The following is a 22,604-nucleotide window of genomic DNA, read 5'->3' as shown; positions in this document are numbered from 1 at the left end:
ACTTCAAAACACATTACTTAATTTTTCACTACTTAATATTAATCATGTTAGTCATATGCTGTTTTTTGGTATTTAAACCTCATATCCTCTTGGTCTTCTTTGCCTATGTACCTCAGTCTTCGATGTTTCGTCTTTTGATGAAATTTATTTTGTTTTCAGTAATAGTAACTTGCTTTAAGGCATCTAGCTTCTTAGCCTGGAGATTGTATATGTAAATCATTCTTCAGTATAGAGTCATTGGACTGGTTTAACACATATATTGCTTTATTTAACCGAAATATACCCGAACAGACAATAAACATTCATACACCTTAACGACTTCATATTAACGGTGTACTGAATCACAATAAAACAGACTTACAACATGGTTTGATAATCTTTTGCAATATTTCTACTTTACAATGTCCACGATTTTCAAAGTCGTAAACAAGCTTTTGCCATATGAAAATATTCTGACATCTTTGATCACAAGTCTCTGGTGTTGCATTAAAGCACCAAGAAGGACATTGTTGTATCTGCTTCACAACATGAGTTTGGGCTTCAGGACAATTACAAGCTTCCAAGTAAACTTTAGGCTTAGGTGTAATACATGTACATTCTTTTATACTTGACTGTGCCACCAACAACTGACGATACATGCGATTATCCTCGGTAATTTGAACATTACATTCGGAAATTCTTCTGATATGTTCGTCCATACAATCTAGGATACAGTAAAATGAAAATTTACGAAAAAAATACCAGATGCTTGCGGTTAATTAAATTGGGGTTTAATTTTGTGAATTGTAGGAATGATTTTTATGTAAGCTCAAACAAACCTGACTCTAGGAGTGATAAATAGTTCATAATCAACTAAACTTAACGTTGCTATATACATTTATTTCTGATCATTTATTGGATACCCGATTAGTAATCTTAATTTTCGTAGTTTTACTAGTTTGTATAATGGTTGAATAACCTAATTAAATGGTTAGTAATAACAAAGAGTAAACAGCTGTACATTTTACATCCACCTGAAAGCTGCTAAATACTCGAGTGTCGCTGATAGTACAGAAATTAAACTCCTGTTTTCGAAATGCTCTCAAGTGCCTAACTGACCGTTACTAATTCCAGGTAAATCATTTTTTTATTGCTTTATTTCTTTTTATACACCTCTTAAACTCTGCTGCCTTTTATTGCCAGTCGAATTGAATACATTTCTAATCCGATTTGATTCTTTAACGGATCCAGTAACTTGTCTTAATCAAAATTTATGTCTGCTGGCAATGGTTTAAGGTCTGAATAGTTAAATCCAGAAATACATCATTGAATATCATGATAAATGTAACTGTTTCGTAACCCGAAGAGATGCTTTAAATTAAACTTACCACAGAATGTTAAATTAATTAGAAACTTCTTGATTTTAGTGTAAAAACTAAACCAAAGAAAGATGCTGTTATTATTTATCTTTATCTTTTGGTCTTTAAATAAATGACGGTAAGTGGATGAGATGATTTTCTGTTTCGGCTCTTCCTCTTAAACTAAGTCATTGTAGCTAAACTTTTGTAATATAACTTAAAATATTTGTTCGAGAAAAAACCTCCGTTCCATTCCTTACTGTCATTTTAATATTTCATGTCAAGTAAGGCTAGCGGTTTCTTAATTCATCCACTCATAAGTTTGTGATAAATTCATTTTACTTCTTGCAGGTAGACTGTGTATTATCGTGAAATCTTAAGACAGAATAAAATAGCTATCTGCTGTCCTATTTTTTTTAGTATTTGTCCATATGAAGTTATTCCATCATGAAAGCTATCTTCAGAGTGGATAATCTAAATAAACTCCTTTCATCGTAGTAATGATAAATTTAATATCGTTTTGTTTGATATACAATCGGTAAACGGAGGATGTGAAAACCTTTACATATCTGGGCAGCATCATCGATGAACAAGGTGGATCTGATGCCGATGTGAAGACGCGGATCGGCAAAGCAAGAACAGCATATTTACAACTGAAGAACATATGGAACTCAAAACAATTGTCAACCAACACCAAGATCGGGACTTTCAATAAAAATGTCAAAACAGTTCTACTGTATGGGGCGGAGACATGGAGAACTACGAAAGCCATCATCCAGAAGATACAAGTGTTTATTAACAGTTGTCTACGCAAGATACTTCGGATCCGTTGGCCAGACACTATCAGCAACAAGCTACTGTGGGAGAGAACAAACCATATTTCAGCCGAGGAAGAAATCAGAAAGAAGCGCTAGAAGTGGATAGGACACACACTGAGGAAATCACCCAACTGCGTCACAAGACAAGCCCTCACATGTTTTCCTGAAGGCGGAAAGAGAAGAGGAAGACCAAGGAACACATTACGCCGAGAAATGGAGAAAGACATTAGAAGAATCAATAAAAATGGGATATAACTAGATAGGAAGGCCCAGGACAGAGTGGTTTGGAAAATGCTAATCAGCGGCCTATTCTCCATTGGAAGTAACAGGCGTAAGTAATTAAAATCGGTAAACAGTATTAGTGTATTCACCATTGGATAAAGAACTGAAAGGTTACAAACTGGGGGTTACTTAAACTAAAAGTGTATCATACATTTTATAGTAATTAAATAGATTTTCATATAAATTTGCTTACTTATTTTATGTGATTCTATTAATTCTACTTTTTGACATGTTCCATCTTTTTGTATTTTATACTTTATAGTTCCAAATAACTTTATACCATTTTCTGAATCACATTTGACAAAATTCTTAGAATTTGGACATGCTGCAAGGAAAAATAGGAAATATAGACAAAAAATAAACACTAACATTTCATTACAAGTACCCACACATTTCATCATTTGTTTACTATATCAATAATAATATGGTAATATATGTGCATCAGCTAATGGTATACCGAGTTGGTTGTACAAAACCAGATATTTTCTAAAAATCCTTACGTTTCGAGAATAACTTGCATTTCCAAGTAGCATCGTTTAAAAGCTCATGAATAACTATTAGCGATAATTTGATCTTATTCAGTAGTTCACCTTTACTACTTTACAAAGGGTCGAACTCAGAGCCTGCACATCCCCTTAAGAGCAAATCATTCGGTCACTAGATCGACCTATAGTAACCGCATTCAATGACCGATGATTCTGTATAATGTTAGTAATTTGAAGAATATTAGTTAAATTGAGAAAGTTAATACAGACAAATCAAGTGAGTTACGTAACTAAAGAGCAGACATTAGAAAAATTCAATAACTTTGGAGTATGACTAAAACATGGATTTCTCATATAAAACCCAACTAATACGGTACTAAAGATCACTAGACATTTAAAGTAATCGTCGATAATTCTAATCATAAAATAACAATGTATTGATGAATGATAACTAATTGATGCCTGAATAACCATACAACTAGAAGCGAAAAATTTCTATCTATTATTTATTTTCAGTAGTTAACATCATGAGTCAATTGAAGCTAGACCACCATGGAAAACCTGAAAGCACTGGACGGCCGTTTCGTCCTATCGTGGGACTCCTCAGTAGTGCACATCTACAATATCCAAAACAACCCTTTCTGATATTATTTATTTTTAGAGTACAATAAACAAATTACTTGAACTTGATATCTTGATTAATTATTCAGGCAATTTCATGTAATTAGCGTCAATTGTAAATTTAATCAATCATATATTTAGAATGAGGGGTAGGTTTTGTGGATATTATAGTAATTTAATAGTTGAATTCATAAGGAGCGCCATGCTAGGATGAAATGATCATCCAGTGCTTTCAGGTTTTCCATGATGGTCTAGCTTCAATCGACTCATCAATTCAACTATTAAATTAATGTAATTAGAAATTCTGAATTGATTATAGCAATTCTGAACCATTAACTACTTGAGAATAACATTTTTTTAAAGCAATGAAAATGTATCTACCATGAAGATAGTGTAAAAAAGGAGACTTACAACAACTTATTACTGATCGTAAGACATGACGTTTACAGTCACCATTCACAAGACTGTAAGTAACATTAACTATTTCAGACAATCCATTTTGACAGTCAGATTGACTGCTTTCGGATTTGGGACAACCTGAGCCATGAAAAAAATAAATGAATTTAGTTGAATATTGTTAAAAGCGTCCACTATGAAAAAAAATCAATCAACTGTTGATGTTCAGATACATTTAATTATGAATAGTTTTGTTACAGTCAGTCAATCAGTATCTGATTACAATTAGGGCATGATTTATGTTTGATACATTTAAATGATAACTTGAAAAATTAAGATTAGATTAAAAACAACATTTAACCAAAGAGGTATGTGTTCGAGCCAAGTCGTTAACTAAACGTTCCGTGTGGATAAAGACATGACACAGAGATATGCACCAAGTTATTAGAATGCCTTATTAATAACACTAGTGAATTTAAATAAGTAGGTAGATTATGATTTTGATGACTCGTAAAAGTCATGCGAAGGAGTTGAAAATTCGGTGGGTTTTCTATACTCCCGATTGAACACTTTGTAACTTGAAATGCCTACTACTAGATGACAAACGTTATCGGTCAAATCATACCGGGGATTCAAGTATTCCGATCAAATTTGTTTAGCGACGTTATCTTTGACAATAACTAACAGAAGATTTTAGTTTGAAGTTCAGAATTAACAAACGTTTTTCAAAACCATAGGTAGATTTCATGGATGATATGTATAATTTTGTAACTTGGTCCCAACATTTTATTATTAGCTGCTTTCATCACCTAAATGTTAATACTTTACCATAGGTTTGAAGCTATGCGAAATGATCATTGAATTAAATGGTTATTTAACTAAAAATAACGACCATCTCTGACTCCAAATACGTAGAATATAATTCAGTTTATTATCGTCAGTGTATCAAAAACTAAAGTAATGCGAAACTTCATACTTATTACCCTTTAAAATGGTTCTCATGGGAAAAGAAAGCATAACCTTGAACTTTGAACAGATAAACAGATAGTCATTTTTTCCAAATTTCATTTTGTAAGTAATGATAAACTAAAATGCTTCCCTAGAATTTTCTATATCCAACCATAATACCTGTTTAATAAAACAAGTATATTTAATTTCAATCTTGGATTATAAACATCAAGATTTCATTCATAAATTTCATTAAAAGGAAGACAACTACCCCTCATATAGAACGATGAATGCATATTTTGAATAACTAGATACTTGTTTAATCAATATTTAAGGGTATATTTATTTAAATATTTTATACTTACAGCATTTCCCAGCTGGATGATTTACATCTACTTGTCTGCATTTACAATTTTCACGTATCCATGTTCTACCAATCCAGGTACGTTCACATGTCTCAGGATTACAATGAAATCGACCTTGATTTTTATTTATTGAAGATTGGTCAGCTGATGGGCAAGGTAAATTAGGAATCCAACTAATATTTGAGAATTCTAGGCAGTGAGTTCTATTCGATTTATAGTAAGTGACTTTTATGGCCAGTTGATTTCGATCGGTCACGCAGAAAGGATTGGAACGTTTAGTTTGGGGGCAGCCTTTAAAAATGAAGAAAACAAATCATATGTATTAGCTAAAACTTTGAAATAGAATAGTTAATATTAAAAATCGTCATTCTGATGACAAAATTCAAAATGTATTGATTTACATTACGATATGATGTGGTCACCATGAAATACCGAGATCTAGGTTTATTCAATTACATATACCGACTTGTAAAACTCATGAAACAAACCAATAAAATACATGCTGATATGATCACCAACATAGAGCTGATACTCAAGGTAACAAGGGTCATAAAAACATTACAGTTATTAACCCCGTTTTCAAAAGTTAAGATGCGAAACCTAACATCCAATCATGTACATCTTAGGTAGACTGAATAATCTTCTACCTACCTATCTATATTAGTAAAAGTAGGATATATCAGGAAACTGGTGAAATAATATCTGGACATTTGTATATGAAATTCCTGGGGATTCTTCAGGTTTGAATTTCTCTGACTTGAACTCTTGGGGGTTGATGGGTGAGCTCCAGTGTCACATAATAAAAAAATAGAATGCTTGGAACTTCCTGGTTTCCATTAATTTCTTAACTCAACTTAGTCCGTGATATAAAATGTTAAATTTTTAATAGCTTCACATATGATAGATAACCAAAACTATCAATGATTGAAAGAGAACTGAGATCTCGTATATAGTCAACCCCTGTAGCTGTCTAACCACTAAAAATCCTGATCAATAGTCTTATAATAATAGCCGATTGTTCGTACCATTGTAGTGTGGTCTACTTATATCCATATAGGTAGTTTATGGTGATGGTTAGACATAGAATGTATTTGGGCAGAAGACCGATAAGGAAAGAAATGAAATGAAGCGCAATCGGAAGAAAAATGAACAAACAATGAAATTAGAGAAGATGAACTGATATTTACAGAAGGAACAGTGAAGATTGAGACAATTAGTTGTTATTTTGCAAATTAACTTTTTGCTGTATGGTTATCGGAATTTAGTGAGACAGTCTGTAATTTGTGTCTAAAAACATTCGATTGTCCCCCACTCGTGTTCTGTTCACTACACCATTACCTCCATCAATGTCTCCTATCAGATTCACCCCTAACCCCATCACATGAAATACTCTAATTTTACAGGTAACAGCAGCTACATTAATTATCATGAAATATTCATTACAAAATAGTTAATACTAATTCTTTCTGATATTTATCAGTGTCCTATCGAATTTCGAAGTAATTCATGCCTTATTTCAGACTGCAACTGATATAATCAAACTCAACGATTGGAAATAATGATAAATTAGATCGTTCCTAGGATATTCGATATATTTTAAACGCCATTCTCATCACAAAATTAGATAAATTAAAAGAGCATGCAGGGTGATGTTGTGGTGTATGCTACTTATGTTCGTCGTCATAACTGGTATGAAACACCAGTTGGAGGTGAAAACCCTGGTAGCAGAAGTCTTGAAAGATCAAGTTGAAGAAAAATGATGGAAATTTACAAATGAAGTATCCAATGTATGGTTCTCAAATTTTACCAAGACATTCTGTAATTTTGTGCTTAAATATGATTGCTTGTGCGCCGCTTATGTTCTCGTTCACAACAATGTTACACCGAACATTTGTTTTTTCCAACTTGGCGACTACTCATGTTTTCTCGAATATTCTGTTGTTTCTCAACTATTTGATAATGTACAAGTTAATTTTCACAAAGCTATAAATAGTCAAAAGAACTTACCACATATCTCTGTCTCTTCATGAGAAACTAACTGACATTTACAATTCCTCGCAACCTCTTTGGCATAAATCACTTTTCTAGTAAGACCAACTTGTCCTGGATGTGTTTGTTTACATTTACCGCGTTCTATCCATGGTTTTTTGCATTCTTGTTTATTCAAATTATAAAATAAAGTTGAAATCATATTTTTAATTTGATATTTATCTAATGTCTATAAACTATTAATAGTCATAATTCGCTTCGACAAGTACGAATATATCCTAACGAATACATAATATGATCAAAATCCTGTTATCAATATTCTTTAATTACAAACAATTTTTGGATATCCACTCTTTTATGTTGATATCATTAATGGATCTATGTTAGACCACCGTTGAAAACCTAGAATCACTGGACGGCTGTTCCCTCATAGTATGGGACTCCTCAGCAGTGGGCATCCACGATCACGTACACGGGACTGGAACGCGGGACCTTCGGTCTTGCGCGCGAATGCTTGACCTCTAGACCACTGAGTGGGATCATGGATGCCCACTGCTGAGGAATCCCATAATAGGACAAAACAACCATTCAGGGATTCCAGGTTTTCAACGGTGGTTTAACATTGATTCATTCATGATATCAATCTAAACTCAACAAACTCCACAACCCTATACCGATAATTATTCACTAATTGGAAATAAATCATGACTAATTTACCTTTAGAAGTTTGTTTAGAGTTGTAATGAAAAGCAAAGATTAATCTTCATTAATTCTTAAAATATCTAACATCACAAATCGTTTTACAATCTACTAGTTTAAAAAGTCAGAATAATTTCAGAAACTGTTGTGTACCAACGTTATGCCCCGATAAGAATAGTGAGTGGTATATAAACTCAGCATATTTGAAATATAATGATTCATACTGCAGAGGCTGTTCTGGACTCAAATGGCGGAGCTAAGCAGAAAGCAGGACCAATAAGTCCTCTAGACTGCTCGTAGGATTTCCGTGTGTCATTGGTCCGATCTGTAAACTGCTGCTCTCTGATTGGCGGTCTTATCTCGTCATACGTTAACAGGGCATCCACTCGGTCACAAGTTATAACAATATGTTTGTTGTTGAAAAATTAAGTCATTTCTTATTTAATCTCAAGTAATCTGGATGTATCCGTAATACATCTGTATGTCTCAAACATATAATACTAGTAGTAATGAATAATAATAATAATTTAGATGCAAATCTATTCAATTACATATGGAAAATTCTGAATGAATCGTTAATAGCAAACTAATTTTCACTTTGATTTCATTTCAACCATATGATAATCAATTCATTTTCATAATAAAATTTTGCCAAAGTGGCATTATTTGTAAACATTGTTAAGACTTACCTATAGGTTTTCCAAGAACATTAATTTTTCTGTAAATACATTTATCACATGATGTTTGTACTCGAACCATAGTCTTAACTACTGGAATTTTATTAGCTTGACATGTTTTAAGTGCTAAATTTATCCGATCGCAAGCTGTACATTATTGATTAAAAGAAAAAAAAATTAGCCATTTAAATGACTGTTTTTGAACAACAAAGTGAATATATTTAAGAAAGTTATGGCCGTGGTTATACAGACACAATTAGTTTCCTACTTTTGAGTAGTAGTAGAGGTTCTTAACGTGGTAATTACTTAACAAGTCGTATAAAAGTCAAAATATACAACCAAAATTCAAGCAAGCTTGTAAATGATCATTTATTTATGATGAATTGGTTCCTTTACTTTAATCCCCTGACTATGAATATCAACTATGAATCTAATTGTGAAAGCTAGAGATTCACTAATTTACCATATTACAATAGAATTGAATTTAAAAATACATATGAAATATACACTGTCGAATATTTAAATTGCACGCATATATATCACATAATTTATGAACGCTCTTCCTGATCGACTAGCGAATTTTGGAAGACTACTGGAAAACAAACAATTCCAGACATATATTTTTATTTGGTTTGAGGCTTCGGAGCTCTATAAATCATCACTACTATTAGTATCACTATTACTACCAGTAGTAGTAGTAGTAGCACACATTATCATGACCAGAATGCCCAAATCATGCAATAAACATACTATTAGTTAACTACTGAGCCAAAATCCATTAGTAGGTGCTTAACATTTACCATCGTTATACAGTATAGTTGGTAAATCAGTTAATAACATCAGTGAACATCCATGTTTATACTCCATTTATACCATAACATGGATCTTTTAAACTATATACAAACATGATGTTCTCTTCATAAAGCGAATTTTAATCGATCATTCTAGCAAAGACCAATATCTTAAAAGATAATGTTCTGTAAATTATAAACACCACCTAGTCAAACTCCTAACACTTATTTCTAGTCCAAAACTTGATTGTTAAAATTTAGATTTATTTATCAGAAATTATATTACTCGTCTTGTCAAGTTTGCCGTCATAAAAACTACTGCTTGTTATGATTTCATTTGCAATGCTGTTTATTTTAAATATGAACAAATTAACCTTTGAACTATAGAATACTCGAAAAGTTTTCATTAAAAAAAATGCTATCTGAGTACTTACAGCATTTCTCTTCATGTGAACGTTCAATCATCAAACATCTTTTAAAACCTATCTCCTCTCGAAAATATGTGCGTATGTATACCTTACGAAATCCTTTGCAATAGTTGCATTTTCCTGGAACCCTTAAAACTCTTGCGGGACAGTCTATTAAATAGAAAAAAGTAAATTAGATTAAATGATCTATGAATCTGTTTTACGATTAGCTTATTCTATTATTCAAATACCAATAAATAGAATAATGATTTTTGATTGATATTATAAGTCATTCGGAGCTCATTTTTGAGATCTAGAGGCTAGAATTCATTTTTTGACCGTACTCTGTCCCGTATATGGAACACCGGGAAAAGGATTATTTTAAAGTGTTTAAAATAAGACTCTTGACATCTGAATAAGAATCCCAGTTCAAACGTGAATAGAGCTGGTGGAAATCCTGGATAATGATAACAAATATTTACAATGTAAGTGGAACACAAAATGCTTCTATGTCTTGAACAAAAATTTATCATTTATATTCTCGAACATTAGAAACGATTGGTCGAAAGTGATTATAAACATTGCACAAGAACAACAACTAAATCTTGCTCCCTATCTTTTTTAATTGGCATTTTGTTTTCGAGAATAATTATTTTGATTGTATTATGATAACTTACCAAAATTTACCATGGCAATTTGGGGATTCGATGTATAATTTGGTGATAATCCTCAACCCCGAAAAAATTCAACAACAACAAAGGAACCATCGGAAACACTGAGGAATAGTGTACTTACAAATGGCCTCCATTAATCTGTCTATTAATTCGTAAATCATTCCCATTGTATGAGTTCACTGTGTTTTTGTTTTACTTAAGCACACTAGAAATTTTCTAGCCAATTAACAATAAAATTTTATAAATATTTCAGGGATTTTTATGTATACTACTAAAAATAAACATTTATTTACCAGTCAGTATTCATAGTTGTTTAAGCAGCTTCAAGAATAAACTACCTACGTGATGTCACTAATACTTTTTTCATTCATAGTAACATTTTTTCACTAAGAAAATGACTCACCTCCACATGGTCGATATCTCCTTGTGACTAGCGGTTTACAACTACCGTTACTTTGAAGCTGATAACATATATGGCGTAATTCAATATTTTTGGTAATTGGGTGACAAGGTCCACTTTCTACATGACATTTAGGGCATTCTGTAATAAATAAACATGTGAAAAATAATGTGAAAGGTTTCACGATAAACTGACTGTCGAAGTAAAAAATGTACTTAAAAGTGAATTATTAGTAGATTCGCTCTTGTTAATAGTAATTATATTTCACCGAAGAATTTGTTATTATGAAGAAACCATAGAAAACATTAAAACATGAAATGTAGGCTGGTGAACAAAGATTTTCCTATCATGAATCACTTAGTAGTAATAAAGGTCAAGTTCTTATATCTTTACAATCGCACGATTTCCGTTAAGCAAATTACAATGTAGTTCATAGTCTAATTTACTTCAAAATATTCTACAGTTTTATTGATATTTTACAGGTTCAATCAACAGTAAGAACTTGGAAATGTTTTAATTACTAGAGTAATCAATCAGTCTTGCTCAATTGTGACATCGAAATTCATGAAGAAGAATGGTTCCATCAATATTACTGGTAACGAATTTAGGCTATCATGAAATCTGTTGTTCTATCACTGTCTCACTGGAAATATGATTGTACCAAACAAAGTTAGATATTTAAACAAAATTACTTACTACAATTTCGTTGTGAACAAGTTAGCATACACATTGATTTGTAGAAATCTAAATTACATTCACCACGTCTCTTGATTAATTCACATTGTGACGTCGCTATTTGATCTTCACACGGTCGCTCACAGCGTTGACATGTCGCCCTACAAAATCGTTGCATAATAGCCTTGTCTTTGTGACATCGACCTTCGGCTCTCCATAGTTTACATTTTTCAGTAGATATACGGTCGATACAAACTGAAAGGACAATTTAATTTTATAAAAGGAATAAACAGTTAATATGGATGCAATATGGTGACCATTGTCATTTGAATACAAGGAAAGTTGCCATGAATTGTGTCATTAAGGAAGAGATCAGAATACTAAATTTAAAAAGCGCTTTATACACTTCGTTTAAACCCAAGCTGTTGGAATACACTATATTTTATCATAATGAAATGAATTTGTTTAATCTGATCTCTATTTATTTGAGCAGTTTAATCTAACAACTGTGTGCACGTACGAACAGTTCGAAAACATGCTAACATCCATGAACTTTCAGAGTTCATAGTAGGACTTCACAGAAATTATTCCAAAATCGTTAGTATTTGATCGCTAAGGCCAAAGCACTGGATTCTTCTAAAATTATAGTATATTATTTTCAGTATTTGTTATAATCTTTCGTTAAGATTTTAACAGTGCTTCTAAAACATTGAAGAATCATTACAGATTTCGTGATCATTTTTATAGAGCTTAAAACCAATAGTTTTATTATAGACACATTGAATAAATTGGTGAAAAGCTAGGATTGTATCAAAGAGCATATGTTTGCCTTGTCATACAAACTGGGCTATGGGACTGGAACCCAAACAGAATTTCGTTCTACATGCTTATCATATTATTGACAGAAACCTAAGAGTTCACAGTTCATTGCGCTAACTGTTATAAGGAGTGAAACTAGAAAGGTAACTGATGGATATTCAATTATTTTATATCAAATAATATGCGGTATTGGGAGATAAATCATTATATATCTGTAACTAAATTGTTTTCATATTCTGACGTCACATAAGTAAGTAACTGGATTCTTTTAAACTCAACCAGATTCAAACACATTTACTTCATCAATTACAAGACAGGATGGTTATATTAAATTTCATAGAAATTAAGCACAAATATGGTCGCAACGTCACAGACTTAATAAAGCATAATACCTCTGTTTCAAATTCATAATAGACTTTTATTCACACCTCAACCAAACTCATTCACTATACAATATATCAGTTTCATTGCAGTCCATCTTTTTGATCAAACTCTTCTCAAGACAAAGTAACTTATTAAATTCTGAGTAAAATTCTGAACCCTTAAACATTATACTTCTTAACAAGTGGAGTCGTTTTAAAAGATTAGCTTCAAATCACATATTATCAAAATGCTTGATTAATAAATCTGTTACATATAATTTAAATACATATGAATTGTTTAGCCTACTTAGAACCCAGATGATTAATACGCACTCTGATATATATGTATCTTTGATAGCCTTAATATTCAAATCACAAAGTTTGGGTATTAGTGAAACTTTTACCATTGATATAAATTCGTTCATATTAATTTTATTCAAATAAATTAGAAAGAACTACTCATTTACTGTTCAGTCCTTTTGTCTATATTTTTCAGACATGTTTAAAGAGTACATAGTCATACATTTACGTTTGTGCAGTATCTATCAAGCTAGTTAATCAAATTGATTGATAAAAGTGAGTTTTGCAGGTACAAATTTTAACCAGTATTGGATCATACAGTTATTATTGGTTTTGAAGTCACACTGACTGTTCGCAAGATATTATAAATAGTCAATAAAATCTTACCAGATTCTAAACAGCCACACTGACTTGGAGGCACACATAAAATGCCATCTCTCATGAAACCGGGAAGGCATTCACACCCAGGACCAGAGGTGAGATGGCTACATCTTGATTCTACTCCGAAAAATTTCCCTTCACATGTTTCTGGACATGGGTTGCGCTCTGGTACGTAATGTTGATTGGGACCACATTTTGAGCCACCTTCATGTAAAGATATGAAGGTAATGGATTACATTATGACGTGCTGAGGTGTGGTATATGTGCATTTAATAGAAAACATACCTCAACAAACTGACCGATCTATGTTTGTACCTCTCTCCATAGAAAACTAGTGATTTTTTTCAAGATGGTAAGAAGATTTACTAATGTTGAGTTTGTTTGTTTATTTCATAAAATATCATTAAAAACAGAATCATTTTCATGCTTTGGTGTCATGGATTTTAAAACTAGCCTTGATATTGTTCATGGAACTTTTTAAATAAGATGCTTGTTAACTGTTTCGAGTATTGAAATCATAGTGTCATCAGATCTCTGATATCAGAAACCTTGGTTCATCGGATTTCGACACATCGGTCAGACGAATCGGTACTCGACCCATGACTTAATCTCGTTTTGTGAGTCATGGTAATGACTTTCAAATGAGATTAAAGCAGACACCTAGTGATTTATAACTTCAGCAATTTTTCCGGATAATCCCAAACTCTCGTGAAAATTACCTACAAATTCAGCGTTTCTCCGCAAACTATGTTACTATATTTTAAAAGTGATCATATCAATTGGGAAAAATGTGAATCAAATTGTAGTTAACTTTGCTATGGTTACTACCAATTCATACTCTTTGATGTGATCCTGCTATGTTTCACTTGTGTTGCATATGACCTAATTAAAGTAACCATTTCAATTATTTTTAACTTGGTAACTAAAATAATTTCCCTGTTTAATTCTTGAAATTGAAGTCTATGGATGAATTATCGAAATATAATAGTTGATTTAGAAAAATCTACAGCTAAATTCAATCAAAGAAAAACCGACAAATTCATTTCCCTCTTAAAAGTACAATCACTCATAATTTATATTTGTTAGAAGGGAGTTTTGTGGAGATTTTAGTAATTTTATATGATTGAGATCATGAGTCAATTGAAGCTAGACCATCATGGAAAACCTGGAAGCACTGGACGGCCGTTTGATCCTATTGTGGGACTCCTCAGCAGTGCGCATTCACGATCCCGCCTCTGAGATTCGAACCCAGTACCTAACATTCTCGCGCACGAACACTTAACCACTAGACCACTGAGCCGGCATCCAACGGTGTTAATGTCTAACTTCAACCAATCCACGAAATAGAGCAACCATTCACCAGTTGTCTTCAGTGAGTTGATATCTCACAACAGACCTGTTTGAACTCCACTGGTTACTGCTTCTCACTAGAAATCCAGGAAATACCTCATGGAGCCAGTCACTAGTGAGCATATGATCATTATCAGAGGAGGGTTTTGTGGAGACTTTAGTAATTTTATATAGTTGAGATCATGAGTCAATTGAAGCGCAAGACTGATAGGTCCTGGGTTCGAATCTCAGAGGCGGGATCGTGAATGCGCACTGCTGAGGAGTCCCACAATAGGATCAAACGGCCGTCCAGTGCTTCCAGGTTTTCCATGATGGTCTAGCTTCAATTGGCTCATGATCTCAATTATATTTGTTAGTTATTTATGACAGACACTGATATCGTAAGCGTAATGTTGAAACATTTTAGTGAAAAAATATTCTATGTTATTCTCAATAAAGTTTTAACAATTATTAACTGCTTACTTAAAGTATGTAATTGAACGGATCGTTTCTTTCTATTGACTCTTGATTTAGGCATTTTCCATACATAACGTATAATACAATTTTTAGTATGTTTTCTTTTCAATGGAAACTTTTTACATTTACCATTAACTCGTTTCTCATAAATATAACTTTTTACTGTTTTATTATTAGGACAATTGTAAATTATTTTTGTAGGTGAACCACATGCTGAAAAAGAAGCATTTTTTTAAAAAATTACATAAAATTACATTTTCATAAACCAAAACAATCATTTCTCCTATATTCATATACTAACAGGTAATTATTTAAATATCATTAAAAACATTCATGTCCGTTTTAGATTCACTTGGAAACAAAATAATTAGTATATTGTAATTTACAATTACAAAAGTACCCTTCAAAATGGCTAGTTTACATTGGTTTTCAGAACAGTCAGACGCTATTCAGTCTTTTAGATGACCTGAATAGCACAGTTCAATCCTGCTGAGCAATCACATACATATACCAAGAACCCTGGTAGATCAACAAATTTAAATACATCAGTTAAATACATTCAGTATTGTTTGTTTGAATCTTCTCATTGATGTTTTTAGGACTGCAACTGGTCAGTCTCTAATCGGCATATGTGCATACTGTGCGTATTGCCTCCATATAGCCTTAATTCACAAGCATTTTAAGCAAAGATGGATAGTGGCTAGCAGTGGAATCCAGGACGCGCGTTCCATCCTACTTGGGACTCGTCAGCTAGATGTACCTGCATCTCAAAGTTGATGTTCACTCTGAGACTCAAACCCAGTACCTTTCGCTTCAAACGCCATCACGTTATCCACTCGGCCACTGAGTCCTGATAGCCACTTGCTTGTGCAATGGGGTGAAGTTTAAATTCATTTAGTATTGTTTGTTTAAATAGTTTTTATTTTACAGTTTACTAACACTTTATTAACGATCATTAAGTAGTAATTATTTTAGTAAAAATGGATTAAATTTGAAAAAGTACCATTTGTGATTTTCAATAATTTTTGATGATTTTATTAATGATAACATGTAGATTTCATTCAGCAAGGTAAAGTTACTTCAGTTTATAGTTAATACATACTATTGAAATCACATGATAAAAAAACACTTAAAATAAAAGATTCTCCGAAAAACAATTACTGGGTGTAAACACTTGGAATCTATAGTTAATTAATGCACTATCAATTCAAACCTAAGTTCTTGCTTTTCTACATCGAAGCTACACCGAAGCACAACACAACTACCAGGGCTCAATAGCTGTTTTTGCATTGATTACGCAGAATCATTACATCTTTCGCTTTTTTGGACAGATCTTTCTTTTTTTTGAGTAGACTCATTCTTTTTTTATGAGTCAACAATAATTATGTAATGACTCTTTGTAGCTTTCGGAATCATTTGTGGGTATAGGTAAAGTGGTTGATTAGGCCGATCCCCACCACGCAGGTTAACGCTCACGTTAGTTCATGAAAACAGTCCCATTATCCAGGAGACCCGACGAGGACGTGTGATTCGGGTTTTGCCGAGTGGTTGAGACGGCGGACTTAAGTTCTTGCTAATACTTAAGAAATGATTATTAAAAGATGTTAAAGTATTTATGGACAAAGCCATATAAATGAAACTGACAGTCAGATAGTTTAAAGATACATCAGAATATTTTCATGCTGATCAGAAACAATTTTCTTATTTATGTTTCTTTTAACAACCAAATAATAAAGTTTTGATGATAATCAAATATACAACGACAAAGTATTCTTAACTTACGACATTGTTTCATTATATTATAAACAAATGGTACGCAAATACAATCAGAATTTTTTCTAAAAATGATAACCTTCTTTTGACTAACACCTTTGTAACATGGACCATATGTGTATATTGGTGGCATGCATTCTGTTATTCAAGAGAAATAAATAATATCATTATTAATGTACTTTCTTGAAAAGTATATGTTTAATAAACGATCAAATAAAATAAATAAGAATATAATCAGTTTAATGGTCAAACAAAATTGGAAGTTACTTGTATTTAACAGTTAATTCAACGGTTATATTACATTATACTGTTAAGTCAGAGAATTCGAAAGCATTATCTTATAGATTTCAGTTTGGCAGTCTTTAGTTTTATAATGGTTGTCTTAAAGACACAACACTCTTTAGTTTTGTGGTAATAGTTACTATTCCAGTTGCGAAATCAGTTAACTATAAATAATCTTGTTAAATATAGCGTCTTAGGTCAATTTAATGGAATTTTTAATCGACTGAGGTGATTAAAGTAGATTGTACATTTAGCTATTCAAAACAAGTCGATTGTGACCTAACCTGAGACCTACAAAAAGAACATAACTAACATTGAATGTAGAATACAACAAAAACATCAATTATTGTCTTGACGACATTCGATAACCTGGCTAGCCGGGAGTTATGTGAACACCGCCAGAGTATCTCCTATATGAGTTGCCACAACTTAGTGGTGATTAAACTAAGATCTGTTATCACTTCATAAGTTTAATAACATTTGTTTGATTCTATCAGATTTACTGCACGATTATCGAAATAGATAGTCTAAGGTTATGGCTACTAACCTACCATATATTTATCTCTTTTATTAACCTCGGACGTTTTATTACTCCCTACATTTTTCGGACATTCAATCTCAGTGTTTCTTTGATTATTATTTCGCACTTATACTAATCGTATGTTTTTCTTTGTAATTCTTTTCTGGAGCGTATGAAAATTTCTACATTCTCCATGAAAGTGCTGGGCTGTAATTATCCTCTCCATTTCTTTTTGTAAAAACCATTCGTGGTATAATGTTTTAAAATTTTTTCAGTCAACCAGATAAATTAAAGGTCATCAGTACAAAATGGACTTTTGAAACAATCGTTTAACACACTTTATTAATAAACACATAATTTATGACCATTTAGTGAAGTTGGATAGTAATTGGCGGATGAACCAAGGATACTCATCTTGTCCTATTTAGGACTAGTCAGCTAGATGTACCTACTCCCCATTATTGAGGTGGACACCAGGACATTAGCCTAGTATCTTTCGATTCAAACTCCAAGCACATTATCCAGATAGCCACTGATCTTGGCTACTGAATTGAATCTAGTTTCTAAGTGGTTAATCGATTGCAGCCCTTCACGTTAATAGAAGTTACAAAAATTCACAAATTCAAAACATCACGTTGAACATTCAGTTTTGATGGTGAAAAAGTAAGAATAAAACAGGCATAAACTAACTATGTTTTATCATTTTACACTTGTCCCAACGTCGTTTATTTTGTTTAAGATGATGTCTATAAAAGTAAAACAAAAAATTCAGGGAATAAATATAGATTAAGTTATTGATTATGACACAGAAAGAAAGACTTATTAACAATGAAGATCTCGTACAAAAACTAGTTTCTTTTCTTATCCTATTCTTTTGCAACAAGTTGCGATCTCATGGAATAAACGATAATTACATAGAGTCATCAGTTAGCAAATGTTCAATTAGCTAAAAACTATTAGCCTTATATTAATTACCAAATCTTAAGAATAATAATGAATTAAAAGGTTAATTCTCATTATATATGTCATTATGGAATTATTGTGTCTTGAGTCCTCTGATTTATTATTCTCCATTTAATGTAGAGTTGATTTATACATCTAAAACTAATAACGGTTTAATCGTGTTTCAGCTAAAAACGGTAAATCTATTTGTATGGAATAGATATATTAATGTTATGATTCCTTCGGATTGGTACGTTGATTAACTCTGATAGTTACTATAACCACATTCTAGGTAGTCAATTATTTTGCAAATAAATGATTCATTAAACCGACCACAATATTTTTATACTTTCATCAATCAGTTCACACTTATCTAACACCAATGATATTGAATTACAACAGACATTATTTAAGGTTCAAGACTAGTTTAAAGAAATGTTTTATAAGTTGAACTACTGATATTAAATTAATAACAGTTTTATTTTAACTAAGTTTAACTTTACTCGAAAAATTATAAAGGAATGACAAACTGTATGAACCTTAATGTTTCACTCAACAGTTATAATCAAATTTTTCTGAATTATATTCGCCATAATTTTAATCACAAACGGATCTTAGTTAGGATACCATTGAAAACCAGCAACCAATGGACAATCGTTTTGTTCTTCACGAAACTCAATGTCATGTACTCAATAATGACCAGCCTCAGGATACAACAATTTCAGTTACAGTGAGAAATTCTGAACAGTATAGTTCAATCATGTCGGATGTGAGACAGTTATCCACATCAGGTAGTGAATGAAAGATGTGTAGTATGGTGATATTGTTGAAGTTAGATTTATGCACCGTTGAATGCTGATTTTAAGGTCTAAATGTTAAGCGTTCTCACGCAAGCTTAAAGGTGATATGTCCGATTCCCTGTGGTCAGTTCGTGGATGCGTAATACTGGGGAGTATCATGGTAAGACGAAACAGCTGCCCAATGCTTCCTCGTTTTATGACAAGCACAACAACTCTTAATAATGAGAAATTTATGAATACTCCTTTTAAAATATTCTTTAATATGTTACTGACAAATGAACCTTAATGTATCAAGTGATAAATGCTACTGAAACCTTGAAAAGAATTCACCTTACACATATACATATGTGAAAAATAGCTGTTTGAAACTTTCTGGTTAATAAATGGTTTTCTACCCATTGAAAAGTTTCAAGGATCTGTAATTAGATGATCAGAATAACCCTCACTATTGATTGATTCTTCATTTCTTAACAATCATATAAAATAAAATGATTGGGGGAGATAACAGAAAAAACAGCAAACTCACAATTCGACAAATAGTTTTATTTAGGTGACTAAATTATTGTTACTATAGGCTCAAACCCAAATAATTAGTTAACTGATGTCAGTAGTTTTGGAAAGTACATGGAAAGGCTTTAATCTAGATTCAAAACCTGTGAGAAAGGCATATTAATAATCCTAAAAAAATGGGGGTTTTTATCACACAGTTCCAAATCAAAGATACCATTGCTGAGCTATTCTGGGAACCAATAAACTCACAAACACATCGTAAAAGTCATATTTTGATAATTTTCTCTTAGAATATACTAATGTCTTTCTCAATATTTTACAGAAACCTTTTCTAGAAATTAAAACCAAACAATTCGCCTAGTATCTTATTCATAATAACGATTTAATATAAGTTTTCTTTTGGCATCCTCAAAACATTTTACATTATCACAATAAAAACACTTAGAGAACTATTGTTTAAATAATATTATCTAACAAAAGAACAATAAAAACATTTCTTAATTAATTCATATTTCATTAGTCAATTGAAGCTAGATCATCATGGAAAACCTGGAAGCATTGGACGGTTTTCCATAGTGATCTAGCTTCAATTGACTCATGATTTCAACTATGAAAAATACTGAAATCTCCACAAAACCCTTTCTGATTATAATTCATATTTATAAACCACCATGGAAAACCTGGAAGCATTGGACGGTTTTCCATGGTGATCTAGCTTTAATTGACTCATGATTTCAATTATGAAAAATACTGAAATCTCTAAGAAACCTCTTCTGATTATAATTCATATTTATAAACAATAACAATCAAGCTAACAATCTCAACTTACTGTTTACATTCTATAATATCTTGTTGTAAACAAATAATAATAATACTTATTATAAAAACAATAAGCCATTTCAAATATCTTTCACTACAATGTAGTGAAGATAAATGCATGGCTATATAGTTGTAGAAAGTGGAAACAATGGATTCAGTAAAATGATAATAATATCTGACTTTTAAAATTGATAGATGAATTCAAATGGAATCAGTCAACGGTTATGGAATTATGTTCACATTATTATATATATACACTCTCTAAAAGAGATATTATTATTATTATTTTTTTTTAGATCCCCAAGAATAGCTTAGTTTTCAGTGAAAGTAGTTGTTCACGTAAACCCTCATTTATAAAAAAGAAAAAAAGATTCATATCTGTTTTTATTCTTTAATATGAAATTGTAATATATAAGTGTCTCCGTTAGGATATTCACTGATATGTGAAAGTAATCTATGGGTACCTGTATTTTATTGCGTAATAGTTAATTTGATTATTCGACCGAGATTTTTTTTTTCGAAGACAAATACTAAGTATAAATGTATATTTCAGAATTCAATTATATCATATTAATACAGTTAAAGTACAAATGTTGTTGTTCTCAAACTTCTTGTATTTATAATAATTGTTGTGACAGGAATCAATGACACATGTTTCGTTTTATTGTTTACGAAATTGAGAGGACGAAAAGCGAATGTCTAGCGCTTTAACCGGGTCGGTGGACACGGAAAGTTCATCTAGAGGAGTTGGAAAACCCTGCCATTCAGGCAGTATCACAGCCCTTACAAAAATCAAATGAGATTTTTGTGGCACATATATATCTGCTACCCCTTTTTACCAATACTTATGTGTATAAATAAACAATTATTTAAACGCGTTAATATGATTCTGTTAACTAAACTCCGAATGAAGTACCTTATACTCATTTGTGAAATGATAAAAATTCAATTTTTAGAATATTGCGTTATTAATGGGGCATTACCATTCATATAATCATTACCTTACTATTTACATTGAATACTGAAGACAACTATAACTTGACTATCAAACATTTTCATTTCGAAGCCTTTCTGATAACTCCTACTCGATAAATGGTTGGTTCTACAAAATCATATTCAGAAGGTGATTAAATAATTATTCAGTAGTTTATCTCAATTATTCGGTCTGATTTATCAATTACAACCAGTTGTCTTTATAGAGCAAGAATACTTCAGTAGTAAAGATAAAAGTATTCACTATTAAGCTTAATTTAACTGACTAAAGTCAGTTAAATTTATATGCCATATTCCATTGACAGAGGATTGAAGCACACATCTTAATCGTCTACATGATTGATATCAAGCGACTTTGAATGGTCCCAGAATAGAATAAAATAAATTTCTATTATTCTTTTTTTTAATAACTCTCCGGTTGATATCAGTCTATGATGAAAACAATTTTTATCTAAGGTGAAGCTTATTACATACATTGTACATCAATTGCTGTGATTCACTAGGTAATAACTTGTTAGTTTAACAAGTAGAATATTCGATTAACTTGGAATAAAGTCGAATGCTGCATTGATTCCCACTTAATTCAATCACAATAATAAGTGTAATTCGTTAAAAATCTTGCACTTTGAGTTTCGTACAGCGAAAATATCATTATTATGAAGAGAATTTCACAATGAATAGAGTAAGTCATGTTGTCAATCCAAAATGAATTCTATAGAATGCAAGTCGATGG

The 22,604-nt window shown here is 31.8% G+C and overlaps 1 protein-coding gene across 1 annotated transcript in view; it reads right to left on the bottom strand.

The window, feature by feature from the left end:
* Nucleotides 1-17,138, bottom strand: part of Smp_157690 (putative von Willebrand factor type A domain-containing protein) — a gene marked incomplete at both ends in the record, with an annotated part of 123,574 nt that extends 106,436 nt beyond the window's left edge. Inside the window, 10 exons of the mRNA XM_018789482.1 lie at nucleotides 362-703; nucleotides 2,631-2,762; nucleotides 3,955-4,080; nucleotides 7,260-7,406; nucleotides 8,630-8,764; nucleotides 9,843-9,986; nucleotides 11,586-11,819; nucleotides 13,433-13,630; nucleotides 15,239-15,445; nucleotides 17,015-17,138. Coding sequence (XP_018654921.1) covers nucleotides 362-703; nucleotides 2,631-2,762; nucleotides 3,955-4,080; nucleotides 7,260-7,406; nucleotides 8,630-8,764; nucleotides 9,843-9,986; nucleotides 11,586-11,819; nucleotides 13,433-13,630; nucleotides 15,239-15,445; nucleotides 17,015-17,138 — 1,789 coding nt within the window. The remainder of the gene's footprint in view (nucleotides 1-361; nucleotides 704-2,630; nucleotides 2,763-3,954; nucleotides 4,081-7,259; nucleotides 7,407-8,629; nucleotides 8,765-9,842; nucleotides 9,987-11,585; nucleotides 11,820-13,432; nucleotides 13,631-15,238; nucleotides 15,446-17,014) is intronic.
* Between the last annotated feature and the right edge of the window lie 5,466 nt (nucleotides 17,139-22,604).

This window comes from Schistosoma mansoni, chromosome W (genome assembly GCF_000237925.1).
Source record: "Schistosoma mansoni strain Puerto Rico chromosome W, complete genome".
In the NCBI taxonomy this organism is placed as follows: Eukaryota; Metazoa; Platyhelminthes; class Trematoda; order Strigeidida; family Schistosomatidae; genus Schistosoma; species Schistosoma mansoni.
The sequence above is the reverse complement of the archived record's forward strand: the minus strand, read 5'-3'. Positions and strand labels throughout refer to the sequence as shown.